Source organism: Serinus canaria, chromosome 2 (genome assembly GCF_022539315.1).
Source record: "Serinus canaria isolate serCan28SL12 chromosome 2, serCan2020, whole genome shotgun sequence".
Taxonomy (NCBI): Eukaryota; Metazoa; Chordata; class Aves; order Passeriformes; family Fringillidae; genus Serinus; species Serinus canaria.
This window is the reverse complement of record NC_066315.1, coordinates 81,928,708-81,951,866: the sequence shown is the minus strand read 5'-3', so window position 1 is coordinate 81,951,866 and position 23,159 is coordinate 81,928,708. Positions and strand designations below refer to the sequence as shown.

The following is a 23,159-nucleotide window of genomic DNA, read 5'->3' as shown; positions in this document are numbered from 1 at the left end:
GCTGTTCCAAATTAAAACAAAGAAACAAACTTAATCCTAATTTTTCCAGTATCTTTGGTAAAGTTATAAATTATTAGTAGCCTTACATTGACTCTGTGGGGTACCACTTATTTTAATTTGTTAAAGTCCATCTGTATAAAGTAAAAAAAAAGTCTTAATTTTAGTAAAAGGTGAAATTTGAGAAAGCACGCTTTTATTTTGCCCCTTTAATTTTTAATTTTTCATCTTCAGACAAAGTAATCTAAACATCACTGAGTCACTGCATGATAAAAAGCTGAAAAACAGGATGATTAACTCACACACAAAATTTGTACAAGGTAAAGATTTTTCAAATAACAGCTAAACACAGTACACTGAAGCCCAATGGTAGTTAGAAAAACAGAAGAAGATTCAAGCCAATAACATTTTGATGTATTACTAGTAGATACCTTGCTATTTGTAGAAGTCTTTCATGTCATGTACCTTCAGGGACTGTTTAAAATTTTCCTTTGTTTTTCTTTTAAAGCATTAATTTTTTAGACAATTGCTGCTATTTGTTCTGAAGCAAAACAGGCATATCAAAGAAAAACTTTTTTTCCCACTGGAACCATGGAATTTCCATTTATGTAAAGGAGAAGCAGCATGACAGAAAAAAACTTTTGTTTAGTTCTCAGAAAGTTTTTCTAGGCTTTTCTAATGCTTGAATAAAAGTGGGCATATTAGAAGAAATAATGATAAAATATGCAAAATTGGACAGGATCCACCAGGATCATCAGATCCAAATCCTGACCCTACACAGGACACCCCAAGAGTCACACCATGTGCCTGAGAGCATTGTCCAAACACTTCTTGGACTCTCTCAGGCTGGTGCTGTAACCTATTCCCTGGGGAGCCTGTACAGTGCCTACCCACCCTCTTTTCCTTTAGGATATCCAACCTAAACCTCCCTGGGTCAACTTCAGGTAATTCCTCAAGTCCTGTCACTGCTCACAAGAGTGAAGGGATCAGTATCTGCCTCTCCCCTTCCCCTTGTGAGTATACTGAAGACTGAAATGAGGTCTCCCTTCAATTTCCTCTTCTCCAGGCTGAACAAACCAAGTGACCTCATCTGGTTCTCATAACACTTCCCATCCAAGCCCTTCACTATCCTTGTGGCCCTCTTTGGGTGCCCTCCAATAGCTTAATGTCTTTATTTTGTTGTGGCACCCAAAACTGTACACCTCATTTAAGGTGAGGCCACTCCAGTGCAGAGCAGAGCAGGACAATTCCCTTCCTTTTCTGGCACCAAGATCTCAGGAGCGAGCTAACAAAACTTTCAGATTACTGCATTGGTATTAAACAAAAGTCTACAGCAGTTGACTTGGGTTCCATACACAGAACTGCACTGCTTTAAATTTCTTTTCTATTTACATACAGAATAAAGTGAAACTGTGAAAAAGAGGTGATTGCAGGGGAAAATAAAAACCCATGACATTAAATCGTATAATGCTCCTTGCAGTATCGTATCAAACAATACCAATCAAAAGTCAGTTACACTGAATTAACTTCCTCTATGGAATAGTCACAAAAACTAATCACACATCTTAAGAGTAGCAAACATTTTTGACAGTCAATTTCCATTCAAATCATGTAGATGAAACAAAGGATTGCATTTTCTTTTAATTTACACTCACAAATTAAATTAAAATTCACAAGGTTGTGGATTACAAGTATGACTGTGCAAAACTAAGTTCAGTTGTGTTTAGAATTCAAAATTCTATCACTGCATTAAATGTAATACTTGCTTTCATTCAGTATTTTAAGTTGCTTCAATTAGTCTGGGGCATGACAATCTCTGAATTTGCTACCTTTTTAGTATAATGATTTCTTCAACCCATTGTCAAAAAATAGATGATTTTTTGATGGAGCCAACAAACTGGCCTGCAATTCACAGAGGAAAAAAGTTCCATCAAACTCAATAAATAAGTTATAAATTATTTTCAAATACCAGAACAAACCAACAGAATTAATATATGATATTTGCTAGTATATATATTTTTTTATTTAAAAAAACTCTTCCATGTACTTCTATAACCTATTCCTTCCTATATTTCTTCTAACCACCTAGACCATCCTTATTTAAACATATCTCTGTCCCAATACAGCTGTTAAAATGATGCAAAATGTACTTATTGATACTTTCTTGCCTTTATATGCCTTCTTACTATGCAAAGCTGCTATAATGAGGCTCATTAAGTTGAAAACTATCTGCCATGTTTGAGGACCTAAAAGCTATAAATGACAGATAAACTAAGAAGTTCTAAATTATAAAGCTCCTATTAAACAGATGCTTCTGGTGTTTATGCAAGAATTTTTTTAAGAACTGTACTTACAAGCCTTGTGTGAACAGCCCTCAGGGCAAATTTTACCATATCAGTATTCACAAGGGAAAAGCAAGCCAGGCAATAATGCCAAATATGATATGATTCAGCACTAATTCTGTCTGCTCATTTTCATAAATTTCTCAGTATAAAAATTATTACTTCCACATCTGCAGATTTGCTATTATAGTCTCCTGACTTAATCACAACAAAAACTTTCTTTATCATCCTAAAACATCCTTCATCTATGTCCTCAGCATGCAGTAGGTCACATTGTTTTTACAGTGATCATTTAGGCTTTTTTATGGGCAGAGGTGAAAAATTGTAACAGACACACATTCCAACCTTTCCAAAACCAAGCAAAAGCAATTCGGGAATGCAAATATATTTTCTCAGCATTTTTTCAGCTATGAAGCTTCTCTTTCTTTCTTTTCTCTTTTGTTTTGCCTATAGTTAACTACATTTTTGGTGTGGTTTTTTCCCCCTCATTTTTGTCATTCATTAATTTAAAGGGCCCAGTTGTCATCTCTTGTATTGATCGATGAAAGACTTTGGTTTTTTATACAACTGAGAACAAGGGCATTTTTATCAGTCCTGCAAGTCACATTACTATGGAAAAAAGAGATGGGAAGCAGTCAGAGCTTTACAGTTTAACTGTAAATTTCAGGAGTAGCACAGCTGGGACCTAGGCAGGAGAGTGTATTTACTTTGAAAATGACACTAGGAGCCCCATGCTACATGCTTAATGGTAGAAGAAGCAATAAACCATTCATTATACTCCCTTCAGCTTCTCTATGATTTCCCTTCTGTATTCTCCCTTCCAGGTGGAACAATCCTACTCCTTTCCTTACATTGCTCTTGATTAAAAAAGTTTTAGATTCTAATTTGTTAAAAAGACATTCCTGACCTATTGAAATAAATTCTTCATAAAATATTATAAGGATTGTAACATTTTGTACAATAAAATACTACACTTCTTTATTCTGGATAAGAAAGCTCACTGGAAAAAAGGAAAATTAATTCATATTAGACAAGCTTCCTGTGAACATTCTGCATCCTGCCCTGTTGCCATTGAGGAGCTGCACAACTCAGGACACCTTCCCCTATACCAACGTCTTACTAACAGTCTTCAATCAAGAATCACTTGCCTTCAAGAGAAAGTGCTCCAGATCTTTTACATCACAGCTACACCTGTTGACCCTCAGTCAGAAAATGAAGGCATGCACAATTTGGCATAACTTTGGAGCTGGATGTTTCCATCCTGTACATGATAATGAACAGAAGACATCACTAGTCCAGTCCATCCCACTTGGGTGCAACTCTCCACATAAATACACTTCAAAATCTGTGGTTTTTCAGTAAAAATGAGAGAAGTGATAGGAACCCAGCAATACTTTTTCATTATCAATTGAAGAAATCCAAATTAAAAAAACCCTAAAGGTCTTCAATCTTGTATGCCATCACTATAGATTAGTCAGGGCTGTATTTAGGTATATTTTTGGTTCTGCACTGTATTTTGGGTGTGTCTCTTGGCACTCCTTGGAAAACTGTCTGTTATGCCACGCTGAATCTTGCATACATTGATCAGCTTAGATCTGTGCCACTGATTCTAAATACCATGCTTGTGGCAGACTTGAATAGAAGACAAATCTAGCTTTCTTTATTCAAGACATTTTATTTCAGATTAAATAAAATATTATGTATGAGAAAAATTGAGGTAGTGTGTATCTATCTATCTATCTATCTATCTATATATATATATATCTGAAAATTACAATTTATATGGAGAATTTCACGGGCAGCATGATCATTAGTGGCTTCTATTTTAGTTTCCCCAACTAACCAGACATGGTTAAGAAGGTTCCATCCAAAGGCCATTTCACAGTTTCCTTTGTAATAAAGTTTAAAGTTATAATTTGCAATGCATTCAGGAAACTATACAGCCACTTTCCACCAAAATTCAGCTGAAAATGACTCCCTTGATCCCTTCTGCTCTTTTGAAGGACTGAATCTGAAATAAATGAGGATGCTACATGAAAGCTACAATGAATCCTAGTATGAAAGCTTTTATAAAAAATCAGTGACTTCAGTATGAATCCTAAGATGGGGCAGCTGCATTGCAAAAGGCCCTTCTATACTGAGACATTTTTATTCTTTGAACAATGATGTAAGAACTTTTTTTGACCGTTCTACTTTACAGATGAAATTATAGATGACAACCACTCCTTTTTTCTTTATATAGCCTTACCCTAAGAGTGAGATTATAGTCCTTCTTCTATACTTCAGCATAATAGCCACATTCTGACTCAATATTATACAATTAGTTGTGAAAAATAACATTATAACATTTTTACTTGCTCAAAATTTCTATCTTAAGCTTAGGCAAAAAATTTTGCCTTTTAGTTTTTTATTCTTCTTACTTCATTATTGCATTTTTACTTGCTCACAATTACATTACTTATTTGCAAGAATGCAGCATTTCAGAAAAAGATTAGAAAACATCATTCATATAAGCTTGAAAAGTCAGAGGTGAACGGTTTGAACAAAAATCCAGCATATCTTACTTTTGTTGTTGAAGTGTCTTACTAACCTTTTTAAAATTAATTTATTAACATGTTAATTTTCATCATCTGCCCCTGAATTTATAACCCCCAGAATGCATTTGATTTCTTCCAGAGTTGAGACAGATGACTTTTTCCCACACTGGGATCACAGACTTACACGATGATGAAGGTAGGGGTGAATATCCACATGATAGAGAAAGTGACATATTTTTATACAAGAAGTATTACTCCACTGCTGTTCCAAAAGAGACATCTGATCCATTTACTACTCTAAACTGACATAAACTGATGGGACCAATTTCTGTTGCTCCATCTAGTTGCGTGCACCTCCACTGGGCACACATTTTCTCTAACAGACACATCACCTTTACATGAAAATTACAAGAAACAAACATTGTAACTTTCCAAGCATCCTCATAGAGAAATTTACCAATAATCCCAAATTGTTAAGAGACAGGGGTGAGGAGAAATCTCTCTACTTGCAGAGAAAGTATTTGAAGATCAGATTGCGCAATAGAAAATAGGACAGATTTTTTCATGACTAAATAAATATAATTTCCTGCTGCTCCATGCTGAAGAGTCAGTAACATGGACTGACAGAACAAAAAGTAATAGTTAATTTTTTTCAAAGCTTCTTGAACAGATACAAATTCCTAGAGATATAAACCAGTGCAAGTCAGCATATGTCCTCTACACTCTTGGGTAAAATGTTTTCCTTCAAGCTTTCATACCAAATCATAAGTCTATATTCTCTGTATCCTCATGACTGCAGAAAAGACTTTAGACAAAAGCAATTAGCCTCTTGCTCAGCTCCTTTTTATCAAAACCTCTCACAAACTTTGATGAGTGCCACTGATCTCCATTGAAAGTTATTGGATCTGTCCTCATGGGCAAAGCAGGTAGAACTCAGCATGTGGTCTGTAATGGCTCTTCCCTCCTCCAAAGATCTTGGGAGAACTCCTACTGAGTTCATGTTCAAAAAATACACACAGGATATAACTGCAAAGTGAAAGGGTTTCTTAGCTTTTGCACGAGCACTTAAACAAGTAGTTGGTCTTGACCTCGCTCAAGGTTGTTTCAATATCACAGTTGTTGCTATTGTTTACATCCATGGCAATGCTCTACTCTATTGTTGTAAGCTTCTTTCTGTAAAGTTTTTTGTTGTTTTTTTTTTTTGTGAAGGAAGAAAAGATTTTGTTCTTACAGTCCATTTTAAAGCACCAAATTAGTTTTATATCACTTAAAAGTAATATAGAAGTGCTGGTTCTGTTGACAGGAAAAAAGTTGTTCTGTGAAATAACATGTCATTAATGAGAGGCAGAACTACAAAGCCATGTCTCTGCAACATCTTAACAAGCTTCCTCACAGCAATTTCCAACAATATTCTAGAACTGACCTTGCCAATAAACAGAGTTTGGAAGAAGAAAAAAAATAAATCAAAAAGAATAGATTTCAGTCTTTGAGCACAGTATGTGGTCTCCCGACTGCTGACTTACAGGACTGCATATAACAATTTGAATAACAAAACATATGAATAGTTCTTCTCTGTTAGAACAGTATCCTTAAATAAGAGAAAGTTAAACATCAAAGTGAACTGAGTTCAGGTGACCCATACAGCACTGGAAAACTGTTTTTTAGAAATAAAATATGCATATATATTGGTGGAGACCAACAAGCAATACACACAAATACATGTGTGTACACACACAAACATGAGTACACTAACAAATATATATAGACAGACATCTAGGTAGGTAACTTGACCTATCTTCCCAAGATTTCTGTGACAGTTCCCCCTGCATTATGCCTCAAGAGCACTATCAGTCCATCTTCATTGCACTTCTCCAATAGATGTAGAAATAAACAAATAACTTTCTAATTCTTAAGCAGAGCTTAAGAAAGCTCTTTGCAGGCAGCTAACATATTATGCCACAAGATTATACAATGAACCCATACTCTTACAGATGTCAGTACCCGACTTGAAGTATTTCTTAAGGGCTGTTGTGCAATAACAAAAAATAAATCCTTCCCACAATCTTTGGGATAGCTATAATTTTCTCTGAGTGTAAGCAGGACAGCAAACCCTGACTCTCCATGATAGATATAAAAGAAAGGGTACACAAACATTTAAGTTCCAGAATGAGATATCTAACGGTATAAAAAAAAAGCTAGCATCAGTAAGACTTATGAAGTGCAGGGAAAGTTGATTAAAAATTGATTTCTATTAAAAATCCTCATTAAAAGATCTGATTTCATTCCATTCATAGTTTCTGTGTAAACATACTACCTTTGATGCATTCTCATAACTAATTTAGAAAAATGAAACCCCAGCCATTGTAAAAGCAAGCCATAACTCTTTTTCTTAGACATGCCAGAAAGTTTTCTTAATGGATCTCTGGTTTTAGATTCTCATGATTCCTTCCCCATTTTCACTGATTTCATCCTCTTTCTTCATTATAAAAACACTTAAAATCATTTTTCCATTACAGAAAACCATCCTAATCTTACAAGAACTCTTAAAAATTGGTCAAAAGCTCTTTTTAAATTTCCCTAAACCAAATTCCTATTTAACAGAATTTTTAAGAATGAAAGGAACTGGAATGAATAGAAGTCAACACGAATTTTGTGAAGTTAATCAAGCCCAGATTTTAAACTAGATTTCCACACCCACATCATCTGTGTTAACAGCTGAGTCCTTTGTAGTAGTCATTTTTTTTAGATGTCAGTTCATAAAATTTTTACTTTAACAAATTTTTATAAAGTTCAGGATATCTGAATCAGAGCATTCACATGCCAGATATATTAATTCCTCTTTTGTTTTGTACAATAATAATATACAGTAGCCTTTCCTATTCCTTGAGTAACAGAATGATGTGAAATATCACATAGTTCTGTGAATTTACAGGCTAATATGGATTTACCCTGGATGTTTATATAAGGAGATATAGCAAAGTGCCAAAGAAGTTATAATTCCATGGTCTGTTGCGCCTTATTCATGCCATTTAAGTAAGCCCTAGCAGCAGTTTCAGAGGGACTAACATCCCAAACCAATTTACACTTACTTATTCCACAGGAATGTCTTTGTAAGGCACTCATATGACATGTTGAGCTTTAAATTCAAATTTTATATTACTGTGTACTATATTCTCTACAAAAAACTTTCTTTGTAATTAAATTAAAATTTCACTTTACAGTCCTCCAGAGAAATTGAACTTTGAAATCCTACTGTAAACCAAAAATATTTCATACTTATAGTTATTATAGTTTATTTAAAAACTACTTTCCAAAACATATGAATAAATACTAAGAAAGACTATTACCATACTGTCTGCAATCCACATTAGAAGGTAAATTCAGCCACAGAATGAAGTTATTGAGTTCATTTAAGTAGGATGGCAGTGAATGGAAACCTTTTTGGTTATACCACACCTGGAAGAAAGAATGGAAAATGTCAATCAAAAATTAGTTCAATCTGCATGCTGATCTGAAAGTTCACATACCTTTAAGAATTGCATGAAGGATATCTAATTCTTTTGTTATGACATTTATTTATAGAAGAAAGTCAACCAGGCAGAACAGAATTGGTTGATTTGCATAAGTCTTTCAACAGAATGCAGCAGTTTTCTCTTGTTGGAGCTGTACACATGTTTATTACTAAATTGAGATTCTCTGATTTAATGGAACACTATGTCTCCCTTCCTTTACACACATGTGCTTGAACAAATAGAGGGATAAAAATGTGAAAACAACACCTGCCAGTTTGATTAAAAAATGCAAAAAGAGAAGTAAAACTATTGCTTAAATTGGAAGAATCATTGAAATTCCAAAGAGACTTTTCTAAATAATACCGACATATGACACACAGCATAAAGTATTTAGGAACAGAGTATTCTAGAAAGAGGGGGAGAGAAAGAATCAAGGAGGCACTGTTTACAGGGTATGAAGCTGTTCACTTTGCATTTTGATTCAGAATTCAGCATCAGTGGCTTGTTAAACATGGAGGAAATTGATGCAGACAAACCATAAAGCAGACAAGACAAGACAATGTCTCTGAGGAATACAGGGAAACAATTCTGTTGTAACATATACTTTATCTTCAGATCATGCAGATTCACCCTGACTTGATAAAGTACTCTTAATCCACACTTCTACTTGCTAAAACCATTGCTGAGAACTTGATATGTCCCAAACCCAAATATACTGAGGTTTGAGTTTCCTCTGCAGTTAAAAATTAATTCTTATCACCTATTACTGTTAGTCGTAGTGCCTTAGAATCTATATTATCCATAATGAAAACAAAGTCAAATTATTATGGATGTTTATTTTCAGTCTCATTGACATTTAAAACCATCTGATTACTATCCATTTCTCACATCATAGCACACTTTCTTCTCCCCCTTTTTTTTAAACAGTTGAAAAAACTCCTAACCTTTCTGTCTTTGATATCAACTGTTTGTACTCTATATTTTGTACATCCTAAGTAGGGCAATTCTCATTGTCTCTCTGGACTCTGAATAATAATGCAAAGCGAACAAGATTTAATATAAATCTTTTTTGCCTTAACACTCCTCTTCTAAGACTTCCATTTTCTTAATTTCATAGTTCCTAGAATTGCCGTCTATACAGTTACATCTTAGAAACTTCCCTAAAGATTCTCTTATCATTCCTTGATGCTGTTCTCATTTACTTGCAGATGATTCTGCCTTTTTTTTTTATTATTTTTTCTTTTTTCTTATACTATCCAGCTACAATCCTTACTTGGACCCTAGCTCCGGACTCCGACTGTTTTTTCTGACACATTCTCCTCTGTATTTCCCAGTGTAGGCTGTCTTATCTACAGTTCTGTTTCTCTCTCTTAATAATTTTCTTCTGGTTAATTCTGACTACCTACTTTTTGAATCTCCACATTTTTGTGAGGTGAGGTTTACAATACTCTGAGTCTGTTTTATTTCTTCCCACCTATCCTAGATCATAATTCCAAGAACCACTCTGAGGTCCACCATCATTTCTTCTCTGCCTCTTACCCTTTAATCTTCTTTGCCACAAGCTCTGTTGTAAAAAATCAAGCCATTTTACAAAAAATTAACAGCTCTGATCTGCCATTATGCTTGCCTGCATAATCTTTCACATTTTCTACTCTTCTTTATGTGGTATTTACAACTGCTTGAAATCTCAACAGCATCATCAAATGATCAAGGTTGGAAGAGACCTTTAACATCATCAAGTCCAACCACTAACCCAGCACTACCACTGTAACTCTTAGAACACTAAACAACATCACCCAACATCAGATCCAAACATTTCTTAAACACCTCCAGAGATGACTCCACCAACTCCCTGGGAAAACTGTTCCAATTCCTGACCCCTGTAACAGTGATTTTTTTTTTCCCCAATATCTAATCTAAATCTCACCTGTTTCAGCTCAAGACAATTTTCTCTTGTTCTCTATGCAGGTACAGCAGAAGAGGCCAGCCATCACCTCACTACAGCCTTCTTTCAGGGAGTTGTAGAGAGGAATGAGGTGCCCCCTGAGCTTCTTGTTCTCAAGACTAAACAAACCCATCTCCCTCAGCCATTTCTCATAAGACATATTCTCTAGACCTTTCATAAGCCTTGCTGCCATCCTTTGGATACACTTCAGCACCTCAGTGTTATTTTCAACTGAGGTGCCCAGAACTGAGCACAGTCTTACCAATGCTTAATATAAGGTGAAAATAACTGCCCTGGTCCTGCTGGCAATGCTATTCTTGATACAGGCCAAGATATCATTACCTGGGCACATATTGGCTCATATTCAGCTGGTAGTCAAACAGGACCCTCAGGCCCCTTTTCTGACAAAAAGCTCTCAAGCCACTTCTCCACCAGCCTGTAGCACTGCATGGGGCTGCTGGGACACAGGTGCTGGACACAGAATTTCACCTTATGGAACCTCATGCCGGTGTCCTCCACCCAAAGACTGAGTCTGTCCAAGTCTCTCTGAAAAGCCTTCCTACCTTCAAGGAGATCAACACCCACCCCCATACAGCTTAGTGTCATCTGCATATTTACTGAGGGTACACTCAATTACCACATCCAGATCATCAACAAGGATGTTAAGTAGGACCAGCCCCAAAACAGAGCCCTGGGGAACACGGCTAGCAACCAGCCACCAAGAGGATGAAGCACCACAACTCTCTTGCCCAGCCATACAGTCAGTTTTTTAGCCATCAAAGAGTCAGCCATTCAAGCCACAAGAAGCCAGTTTGACAAGGAGCATTCTGTAGGAGACAGTGTCAAATGCTTTACGGAAGTCTGGACATACAACACCCACAGCCTTTCCCTCATCTGGTAAACAGGTCACTTTGTCACAGGTCAAGTTGATCATGCAGGACCTGCCTTTCATAAATCCACATTGGCTGTGCCTGATCCCCTGGATGTCTTCCATGCGCCATGTAATGTAATAGCACATGATACTCAAATGTCTCAAACTCCTATGTCCCCATATTCAAAGAAAAGAAAAAAACCAAAATCTAATGTCTTCTCCTCTTTGCAAAGTCATCAAATTCCTTTGTTCTTCTCCAGTACAGATAATAATTCCCACAAATTATTTCACAAACTAGATCTCCCTTTCATTAATCAACAAGAGCAGTCTTCAACAAAAGGTAGTGAAAGAAAACCTAAGATTCACAAGGAAAACTGAAAATCTTTGCACTGCAAAGATTTTTTTGCACTGCAGGACCTCCTGTGTGAGTGGCAATCAGGGCAAAAAGACAGAAACAAGTGATCAAGGGTAACCTGTCTTTTTTGCAGCCCATGCACCCATCTCAAATTCTATCATTTTTTGAAAGGCTTTCACAGAATAGAAAGCTTTACATACATACATACATACATACATAATCAAACTCCACTGCAATTGTGTCTGTTGCATTGGAAAAAAAAAGCAATTAAAAAAACAACAAAGCAAAGTTCTGACAACACATCCTCGTTTAATTTAGGTAGGGGAAAGACCGCAAATGTTCAGAGAGCACCTTTGAAATAAATTAATGTAACCAGTATTGAAATGAATACCACAACAGAGCACTGTATGCAACAATATATTTAAATATCCAACATGTTAATTGGAATTATCCTCCAAGCTGCATTATGTAACTGAATCAAACCATGAGGAAATAACCAAATGGATATTTAATTTATTATTAACAGGAAAAAAAGATATTTAAGGTTGTTCATTTCACCAGAAGGTATATTTAAGGTCTTTTTTCTAAAGACTTGTTTCTTATCCAAAATTATTAGTAAATGTAAAATATGAAAAAAGGAAATGTACTAGCTCTAGCTGAAACATCTTTCATATTTCTTTTGTGCCACACAGGTAATTATTTACAGAGGGCAGAAAAAATCTGAGGAATAAAAAACTATATACATCAATACAATTAATTTTTATTTTATTCATACTTAGGAAAATTAATTCTCAAGGTAAAGCACAACCCCTCACCACATCAGATTGAAGTTCTATGAAGTCATGTTTTACATTATTACATAATCTTTTACTTGCTATTAATATTCCAGTATAAAGCTAGACTTACTTTTCAGCTAATACATGGCCTATCAAGAAAAAAGGATGAGAAGGAGCAGAGAAGTCCCTCAGCATTGCTGGACCAGATTAATGATTGATATTAAACTAGAAAGATGTAATTTTTTCCTCTGGACACTTATACAATTACTGTACTGTAAAGCCTCAAGTCCCAAACTTTGGGATTGGAAAAATATACTCTTCCAAATGACATGTGAACAGAACAATTTGCCTTTTGGCAATATTTAAAATTACCACATGCTCTTCCTATATTTTATTATGTTATTAAAACCAGCAACTCTGGACCTATTTTGGAACAATTTTTTGGCCATATTACCAAAGGAAGTCAAAGAATATACAGTCAAGAAAATAGAAAAAAATTTGAGAAGTTTTGCTGCTGCTACATAGCACTGATCACCAATGAATGCCAATAATCAATGGTTTTAATCAGCCCTATTTTTCATGCTGTGGATGTATTCTCTCTCTTGTGTGCCCATATACACCTTCTTCATGTGCATGCATATACCATGTATGTAGTATATACAGCACAGTATGATTAGGTACAGTAAAATAGTTACTAAATAAATATTTTTAATTTGAACAAGAAAAATTGTTGGCTTTTCAAGTACTGGAAAAGAATGTATAAAGATTCAGAAATTTTCTAAAATGAAGTGAATCATACAGCAATTCTCTTCAAATGCAAATTTCTCATTTTCTTTTATACCAGGCTATGTAAATGGTACATTCACTGTCTCATGAACAGACCTGAAAGGTCAAAGTAAAAATCTGGTCATTAGTTACTGAAAGGTTAATGCAATAACTTGACATTGGATCCCCTGAAAGACAATTCCAGGAGATGCTTTCGATAACACAGTGCCCTTTATAAATTTACTCCACTATTTGCTTTGGGTCTGAAATATGAAGCTTACTTACTAAGAGTATAACTATAATTTATCCCTGTCCTGATGGCAGGTAGTGCTCTATACCAAACACACTAAAAAAAAAAAAAAAGACCACAGTGCAAACATGTCAAAACAAGAATCTAAAATGATTAAGGATACACAGGAAAAATTGGAAGTAAGGAAAAAAATATTGCTGAAAACTTTCAGGTTTCTCATGAAGGAATGATGGAACTGGAGTTCAAACCTATAAAATATATGGGACTAGAAGAGAGATTACAAATGAACAAAATGAAAATCTCTATTTGCTCAGATTTATATATAAAATTGGGAGATTCTAACAAATTGTATAGAAAAGGCATTAGAAACAGGAAGTTGTTTTGACAAACTAGGCATGAAATTACATTGGACTGGAGAAAATCTATGTTTTTTCCTAACACTTTGTCTCAAAATGGATTTTGGGATGGAGCTTATTTATGCTGTTCCTTGCTTTCCTTTTTTTTTATAAGAGCAAATAAAATCTATATTTACATTTTAAATAATTAAAGGCAGAAGCAGCTTTCTTTCATATCCTACTCTAGAATCTGGAAAATATACAGCTCCCTCTTAACAAAACTTGTTTGCCTCAAATTCAAAAACAGAGACCCCTCACTGATATGCATCATTACTTCCCCAAGACTGCTCCTCCTCTACTTGTAATGCACCTACATTTGAATGAATCCCAAAAATCAAAGAAGGATTATTCTAAGCACAACTGAAGCAAAGGGCTTTTCCTTAAGGCCTTTTGGTATGCAGTGGCCATGAGAGGTTCAGTATCTCCATATTGTGAAAACTTGGGATGAGACCTGGAGGCTAACAAGCACTTACCACTGCAGGGGATTTTATTTCCTTTGGAACATTTCAGAAAGATTCTTTTGAAAAGAGAACAGTATGCTTGTTATGCAGAAGGAGCTACTCTTGGAAGATGTCTTTACTCTTAGGGGGAGGATGGTGAGAGAAATGAAGCTAAGTATCCCTTGTAGGCATGAAAAAGCATAAACAGCAACCCATTTTTGTAATGTTCAATGCACTTTGGCCAGTTCTGACATTGGCTTTTTACAGATTACAAACAAAAAATATTATTTGGCTGACTATCTAAAAGCAAGTTTTAACCTTAGATTCTAAAATGAGTTCACTGGGAGAAAAAAAAAAAAGTGATATCATTTGACTCATTGAAAACAGTTTCTCAAACACAGGAGATTACTTCAAGAATTATGAACAGAGACAATAAGAGACAGTATATTTTCCCAATTATTCAAGTGCAAGGATTTCATGTAAAGATTTTTTATTTCCAAGTGCTATGATGTCTGAAGCCTGAAAAAGTAATCAATACACACACAGATGTGCACACATACATGCAACTCTTACCTTAGCCAGAGGCTGAGATTTGGTGTTATTCAATTTTTTATTTTGATGTTCGAATGTTTTCGTTCCTCCAAAAGACCAACCACCATATCTGATAGTAGAAATTAAAGTAACAAAAAGTTATCTGCCTTAAGCTCTGCTGTTTTCTTGCAAGGGTATAGTTGAGAAAGGTATGATAATGCTTTATTTTTCAACTGAAAGTAAAACTTCACCCCTCACAAACACTTCCTCATTAAAAAGAAGAGGGACAATGTAGTTTTTAATCAGGTGAATGTTATTGGCTTTTTTCAAGCAAAAGTATTCCCCTTAGATAAGAATTTTTGCTTTCTGAAAGCTGAAATCTTTGAGCAGCAGAGGGGTTGTAAAGAAGTGAGGTATTACTGACCTCAGAAACATCTTAAACAGCTTTATTTCTTCCTACATCACTGATATATTAGCTCAAATCTTTCATCCAAAGATGCTTACTTCTATTTATATCAAATCAGATGTCCCTTCTTTTAATATATAAATGGCTAACACTTTCTTCTTCTCGATAAAATCATATATGGTCTAATATTTCCATTTACATTATCAGCAGTGGTTGAGTTGTAAAGGCACATAAATAAACTTCAAAATACAGAAGATAACCTCTGTTGCTGACATCACAGAATATGAAGTATTGCCAGGGGCACACCAGCCCTTTTTACTTCAAAGAAAATATTAATTGGAGCATATCCACCTCTGTTTGATTGAGTCTCTGAAAAATGGAAATCATTTTGTTCACCTGGTGAATAAAATACTTTAGATATGCATCTCTGAGATGCTGAAATAACTCACTACCTGGAAGAAACTCCAGAGTATGCCTAGAGATGATCATCATGCAGCTACTGGAGGAAGTTCTGATATGTGACCATTGAGGGTCTTTCATGTTACTTTGAATTGCAGCTTAACTCTATACCTTGACAACAACCACCAGATAACAACAATGACCCTTTATATTCTCATTGACAAATGTCTCAAATGTCTATGCTTTGGATCAGGAAGGACTGTAGGATTTATACACAGAGGATGAAGAAAAGCTAGAAATTTTAAGGTTACCTTGTTTTGTTGGAAGACATCACTAAATACTCTTCCACAGGGAACCCTGAAAGATTATACAAAATATGCCCTTTCTTGTTCTTCACAAAGGGAGCAGAGGCATTGAAAGTTGGGCACATCTGAAAAAAGTAAACATAAAGTAAGTAAAGCACTTTTTAAAAGCAGTGACACTACATTTGGCCTTGGTTTTGGATTTTGATGTAGATTTTACAGCATTTCTTTTTAACTCGATTTGCCTTTCCCAACTTTAACAGATTTTCAATAAATTATGAATATTTTTATGTTTATAAGGCAACTCAAATGATTGTGCCACCTACATATTAGAAATCCCTTTGATTTCTCTTGCAGCCCTGTCAGTCAGTCTGTTTTGAAAACATCAAAACTTGTATATAAGCTTAGGAATGTTTACAGCAATGAAAAAGGCAAGACTGCTTTTTATTTGTTTTTCCTGAGAAGAAACACAAAATAGGCACCAGATAAATATGAGATGAAAGCAAAATTCTAATTAATGTTATAAGCTTCTAAAAATTTCATTGATGAGCTGAAAAGAAGAATAAAGGAAGATGTATTCCAATGATTCAGTGGGACATTCTCACAACCAAAGAAAAGATGACAGATATTCGACTCAATTATCTCAGAAGCTTTACAAAGTACTTTATGTCAATCAACTGAAAATTTTTAATGCTTATTTGATGTCTTAAACATACAAAAACTAAAAATTCACTCCCAAAGATTGCTCTTACATAGCTCAGAGACAGAAGTTCTGCCTCCGCTGTCAAGTGACTTCTTTCAGTTTTCATGGTTAATAGACCTCTCCCTGTGAAAGTTCCCATCTCTATTTCATTCAACCTTCTTGTATTTTAAGTCTCTTGTGTATTAGAGGCAAACCTATTCCTCATCCAAAAAAGTAAAAAAGAAGTTTCTTCCTTCCACTTTTCCCACAACTGTGTTGCTGTATTTCATATGCAACTCTTATTCTAAATAAATATATCTTTATAAACAAAAGAAACTTTTTTTGTAGGATATTCCTTGTTGGGGAAATACATTTGTCACCTCAGACGGGGTTTCATATTTTTGTTTATTACTCAACTCAGAGCAAGACAGCAGGAAAAATAATTCATTAGAAGGTCAGAAATTCTTCAAGGTTTTTAAAATCCTTTGTTTCCTGAAGCCTGTTGCGTTTTGAAATCCAAAATCCAAATCACAAGCGAACTCTAACAATTAAATCTCCCTCATGTATAAAATCCCTGGTGGGTTCTACCAGCTAGGTTCACCCACCCTTCCTCTGAAAGTAGGTAGTGTTGCAGATGTTATAGAAGTGTTATGTTTTAACCTTGTTTTATATGGAGGTTTTTCTTAATCAGAGTCCTATAATGAATTCAAGGTAAACTGCATCTGCTGAAAATAGTTCAGCTGTCTCTGATCCTGTTATTTCAGATTAATCTATGCCCACTTCTAGTGCACATATATATATATATATATATATATATATATATATATATATATATATATATATATAAAACAAGAAATTGTATACAATTTCACTGGGTGAAACAGAAGTAAACCTCCAATCATAAGAAAGTCAGACCTGTGAAGATTTATTTCCTCATCACTTTCACCAGCCCTTTAAAAACAGCAGCCAAGGAATTAGAGGTAATATGCACACATACCTTTTTTACATATATAAGTAATAAATTACATACCTCCTGTTCAGACACACATCTGCATGAATCCTGAGGTGACATAGATTCTGTCTGCCAGCATGAATTATTTTTTCTAATAGGAATAAATATAATTAAAATTATAACTAGGAAATGAAGGGAATATATCACTTAACAGAAGAAATCCAGAGAGTAATGAGCAGACCTGGCATAGTAACACCTTCTTAGCATTTGATCACAGCAGCAGCTGTGTCTCGAGTGATACAAATTTTACTCACTTTTATCAAAGTTGATTTATTAAAAATATTTATATAGGAATCAAACGAGCTTCATGTCTCATATTTGCAGCAGTTCTTAAAGCATTGTCACCATTTTATTCCTGAATTTGGAAATCTAGAATGCTTCCTAACAAATATTTTTTTTATTGTCTATTCATCCATCCTTCATATAGACACCTGGCTTGATCAAAATCATCCTGAAATTAATTGGAAAACTGCCACTGACTTTTAAGATGTATGGATCAGACTTTAACAGTAAAGCCTACTTTGTTCTTCACCTGCATGCCAGCTCCTTTATCAGAAAAGATTTGTCACTAACTCCATGCTGCCAAAAAAAGGCTAAGATAATCCATTACACAGAAAGAAAAAAAAAATTAAATGTTCGCTATTTAAATTAAGGAAATAGTTACATTAGTTACAATTACCCAAGTTGTGAATGTGTGCATCTGTGGTCCCAATCAGAGAAATATCCCAGTAGAACCTGAGAAAGTTTTCCTAGGTTATCATCTTCAGTGCTGTTCAAAGAGGACCATAGCAGTATAAGGAGTGAAGGGAAAAGAAAAATAAAAAAGAAAATATATAAAGAGATGTTAATATGTCTAGATCTATTAACCTTCAGTCTCAAGGTCCTCTACAAAGAACTTTATAAAGGACTATAAAATTCATGCATAGGAAACATACCCCAATAATCTCATTTCAAAATACTCTATGTGAACATGTAAAGAAAATTCATTACAATTATGGCTAAACAAATCTCAACATCTACCCATAGGCATCCTTCTCCTTATCGTGATGCCTTTCTAGCTATTGGCATTGCTAAAGTGTTTTTATGCTTATAAAATAAATTTATATTATATCTGTAAATTCAAACAGCATCTTGCTACATTCATCTCTATACTTGCAACTATATGTGTGATTAGCACTCTATATTGATTAATTCTATAGATACTGCACATTAAAAATCAATAAATAAATAATCTAGTTAGTTTCAAAGCTGAACATATAGAAATTCGGTTGAGTAAGAAGAGCAGCATACTTTGTAAATACTGTGTGGTATTTTCAAACCCAAGAATTGTTTCAAGAAAAGAACTTCAGGCCTAAGCAATTTTTAAAATGAAGCATGCAAAGGCTTGTTCAAATACACTTGTTTATTTACATGTAAATGGTCATGGCTGGTATTGATTTGAGTTCAATCTTCTCCAAAGTCTTTGCCCTTTCCTCCAGAAAATCCTTCACACAAAGTTTTCTAAATTTGTCTTTCACTTATAATAATATAAAATTGTAATAAACATCTAAATAAACCACCACATAAGTATTGCAAAAAGTAAGCTATCATTCTTTCTAGAATACAAAAAGGTCATTAAAATAGGAGAACTCAAGGTCCCAGAGCCCTGGATATTGATGGTGATGGATGAGCCCTTTACCTAAAGAAGGATTCTGCGTTGCCGTAAAGTCTTGGTGTCAGCTGGAGAGAAGGATAATCGATAGCCAGCGGCTTCACACTAAACAAGGCCATTGCCAGTGCAACAAAGAGGACAGGCAGCAGCACATTTGACAGGCTTCCTCTCCAGTCTCGCCTTGTGTGGTGAAACCTCTTCATCAGAAGGGCAACAATCTGTGTGAGAACAAGGCGGGCTCCACGCACACCTGAGGCTCCCGCAAGTGAAATATCTAAGTGAGACAAAGAAAACAACGTCTTGACAAACAAGGAAAACCAAAGTGAACTTTCATGTTATGCTGCCAAATGTAGAACATGACAGTCTTTTAGCTCTAATAAAATCATACTACAGAAGCCTAGCATGCTCTCCTGAATGGAATAGCGTAGCCCCATACCACACCACTTCCAAGTGTAACCAATTAACTAATTAATTCTTCCTATGGGGGAAAACAGAAATTCAGTTAACACATCTCTATAGGTTCCCATGCACAGGTAATGGCTTACTGAATACTATTTTCCCTAGGTACTCCCTGTGATCCGACTGGTTCGACCATTCCTTGCACATTGCCACCTTTGTTCCTGGACAAATTACTCTGACAAACGTGGCCTGTATTCGCATCAATGTCTTAATCTACCTTGACTGGAATCAACGGCAACTTTTCCACAGAAATTTCAATGGATCCTCTTCAGAGCATCACAGTCGCTAGGCACATGGATTCTCATAAAAGCATTCCCTTCACTTCCCTGCTCATATGGGACTGATAAAATTTTCATATTTGTCAGTCATTTCAGCTTTCAGAGCTCATGGGCTGTCCTTCAGATTCTCGTGGAAGTGTGTCCACAGCTTATTCAATCAATCAGTTTCCGGATAGACTTGCCCTTAATTTATTTGATCATTCTCTGTCAGACACTTGTGAATCACACCAATCACTCTGCCTCCATTTTAGCCCCTGATGCCTTCTAAGTATGTGCAGGTTCTTATCAAAGTCTCTTGCCTGTGGCCTTGCCCAACTGAATGTCCTTCAACCTCCTTCCTTCCTCACAGCATAGCAGAGTGTCTGACAGATTTACTACCACAGGTATTTGTACCATAGCAAGAATGAATAGCCTGTTTATTACAGCGCTCAAAGTCATGCTATATTTTATAAACACTTGTGATTTGCCTCTTATTACCTTCCCTTCTGTGTATTGAGAAGACTCTAACTAACATTTCCACATTCCATGTTTAAACAGTTACGTGTATGGAATTTCTCATGTAATCTCAAATTAATTGCCCTTAGAACAGGCTTTTTCTGAGTTAACAGAATTTTAATCCCAGACCCTTTGCATTGTTCTAACAGAGTACTTTTAGCCAAGAAGTGAGGCAAAGCAGGAGAAAAATTAGTCAGACAATAAGCCAAATTTCTGACCATGATCATTGAACAAACAGCTCAAATTCTGCACTCATTACTCCAGGTAAATACAGGTTAATCACCCTCAGTCCCTGGGAAAAGCACATGTAAAATTCTCCAGAAAATTCAGGATGTGAGAAACAAGAAAGGACCAGGAATAAACATGATACATTTGAATTGCGTCACCTGAGAGCTCAGCATGAAAACAGGACTGCTTTGGTGAATGAAGGATGAGACAAGTGTGCTGTTTCTTTTGATTTAACAAAGCCTGTGATGTGGTCTCCCACAGTTGTATGGGCTGTGGAGGACAAGGCCCACTGGCTGGACTGACAGGCACCACCCTGCAGGCTGTGAACAGGGATACTGGATCCAACTGAGGAGCAGCTGGTTAGTTGGGGTGTCCCTTGGGGGCAAAGATGAGAAAACAGTACCTTTTAAGACAGATGTGTGTGCATACCTGCACCTGGAGAGCATCCACCCTGTCTGGAATCATTTTTCTGTCAGGCACTGGGGACAAGGAGAACCTCCTGGCAGCAGGAGCAGCTCTCTGGCAGCACCTAAGAACCCTAGTGGCATCAGGGAGCAAAATCTCTGCTCAGGGTAAGGACAAGCTAGAACAGGCACCAGCTTGTACCTGGAAAATTCTGATATCATAAATGAGAAAATAAAATTTCACTGTGAAGAAAACAATCAAAACTCAAGACTGGCCTGGACATGGCGCTAAGCTCTTGACCTGCTTGACCTGCATTTTCAACATTAATATTCTCTGATTTAACAGACTATAATTAATTAATTTCGGTGTTATTTTGCAGGGAGGGCAAGGAGGGAAACTCCAGTATTTATTCCTTCAACTCCATAACTAAATTTTATATTTTTTTTCCCCAGAAAAACCCATTAATCAGAAATTCTCTCTTTAAGACATTCTAATCACAGCCATAGCTTGCTAATTTGACAGTTAACAAAAATGGGATTTAAGGTTTTGAATCTGAGAGAAAAAGTAGCTTCTGAATTCAGATTGTGATTCAGCTTTCAAGTTCTTTGATCAAGAAGGGTTACATTTTAGGCTTGGAATTTTTTGTTCCATAAATTGGAGTAGGAGGAAGAGACACTCTTGTTAAGAAATTTTTTTTTGCAGAAAATTTCTTAGGAATGTATTAAGTTCTTCATATTATCATGGTAAGACTCTCTATAATTTTCACAATACAGAAATTGAGACACTCAGAAGCAAAAAAATTTTCAAGGTAGGAGTTTTTATACTAAAACACGCCCAGTAAGTGCTTCCAGCTCAACATCCTTGAAATTGTAAAGTATACCATCCCTCATTCATCTAAGTAGCAAGATGCCAGAAGCACAAAATTTGATATTTTCTGTAGTCCCAGACACCATTAACATGATATGTGAATGAAAGAGTCTTCAACATATTTGACCCTTTGAATCTCTGAAAAGCAACTACATCATCTACTTTCTGGGGACAGAAAGGGAAATCACAGCTGTCATCCATTCTTTTTTTCTTGACAAACAGAGCAGAGATAAATTATAACAATTCAGATTGCCAAAGGAAGGGAAACTGTCACCATGAATATAAATAATTGTTCATTTTGTCCAATATCCTGATTCTTACTCAATATTCATAATGCCAATGAGCCAAGACACACCCCAAGAAGATGCAATAAACCATTATAAGTGGAAGTATATGTTTGACTGTTTAACACAGGCACTTAAGAGTGATTTATCTTCTCTAAAACCTCGTATGTTTATTGTTTAAAATTCAAATTGAAAAGGGTGCCAAATATCTTTCTGAATTATCTTAAATTCCATCTCTGTGACCTTGAATGCCGTCATTTCTTCATGTCTCAGGTACAAAGCAAAATTCTTGTATAATTGTTTTGAGTTTTTTCTATTTGATGATATTGGAAAATCTCACTTTAGGAAACAGGTTATAGAAGTTTTCAATTCATCTTCTGCATAAATAGTCTCAACCTTTCACTCTCCACTTATAAAAATTTTATACTCCTAATCAACCTTGTTGCTTGTCTCAAATCCTCTTATATTGACACTGTATCAGTCCCAAGATATAATGTGTTCAATGCAGCTGTCCATCAGATGTGAAAACACTACTGATTTATATGATATTATTATAGATGCTTGTACTGATCAACTTGTTTTCTTTATGCATCATACCATCTCATCTGACTGCAGCCACACTGTGAATAGTAGCCTCCATTGGGCTTTCCATAATAGACTCAATATGGCTTTCAAGATTCCCAAGGTATTAAATCACTCTTTCAACTAGAACCTACAGAATTAATTTTTGCTTCATAAAGCTTCCAAGTAATTCACCACCTACATCTGGTATGTATGTCAGGATGCATAAAAACAGCATGCATTTATGAGAAAACAGCTTCTGATTATCACTGAGAATGAAAAAGGCTAGAAGACAAGACCAGCTGACCTCTCTGTTATGAAGTCAATTTTTATGCAGAAAGCTTATGAAAATATCCTCATTAATAATTTAGATTGCAGAATTAAAAACCTGACCCAAGTGTTAGAAGTTGTCTT

General features: G+C 35.5%; 1 protein-coding gene across 1 annotated transcript in view; it reads right to left on the bottom strand.

The window, feature by feature from the left end:
• ABCA13 (ATP binding cassette subfamily A member 13) overlaps nucleotides 1–23,159 on the bottom strand; it is a 168,886-nt gene that overhangs the window by 50,807 nt on the left and 94,920 nt on the right. Inside the window, exons 36-41 of the mRNA XM_050971110.1 lie at nucleotides 19,196–19,442; nucleotides 18,197–18,286; nucleotides 17,536–17,608; nucleotides 15,833–15,951; nucleotides 14,759–14,846; nucleotides 8,224–8,332 (exon numbers count right to left, since the gene is read on the bottom strand). Coding sequence (XP_050827067.1) covers nucleotides 8,224–8,332; nucleotides 14,759–14,846; nucleotides 15,833–15,951; nucleotides 17,536–17,608; nucleotides 18,197–18,286; nucleotides 19,196–19,442 — 726 coding nt within the window. The remainder of the gene's footprint in view (nucleotides 1–8,223; nucleotides 8,333–14,758; nucleotides 14,847–15,832; nucleotides 15,952–17,535; nucleotides 17,609–18,196; nucleotides 18,287–19,195; nucleotides 19,443–23,159) is intronic.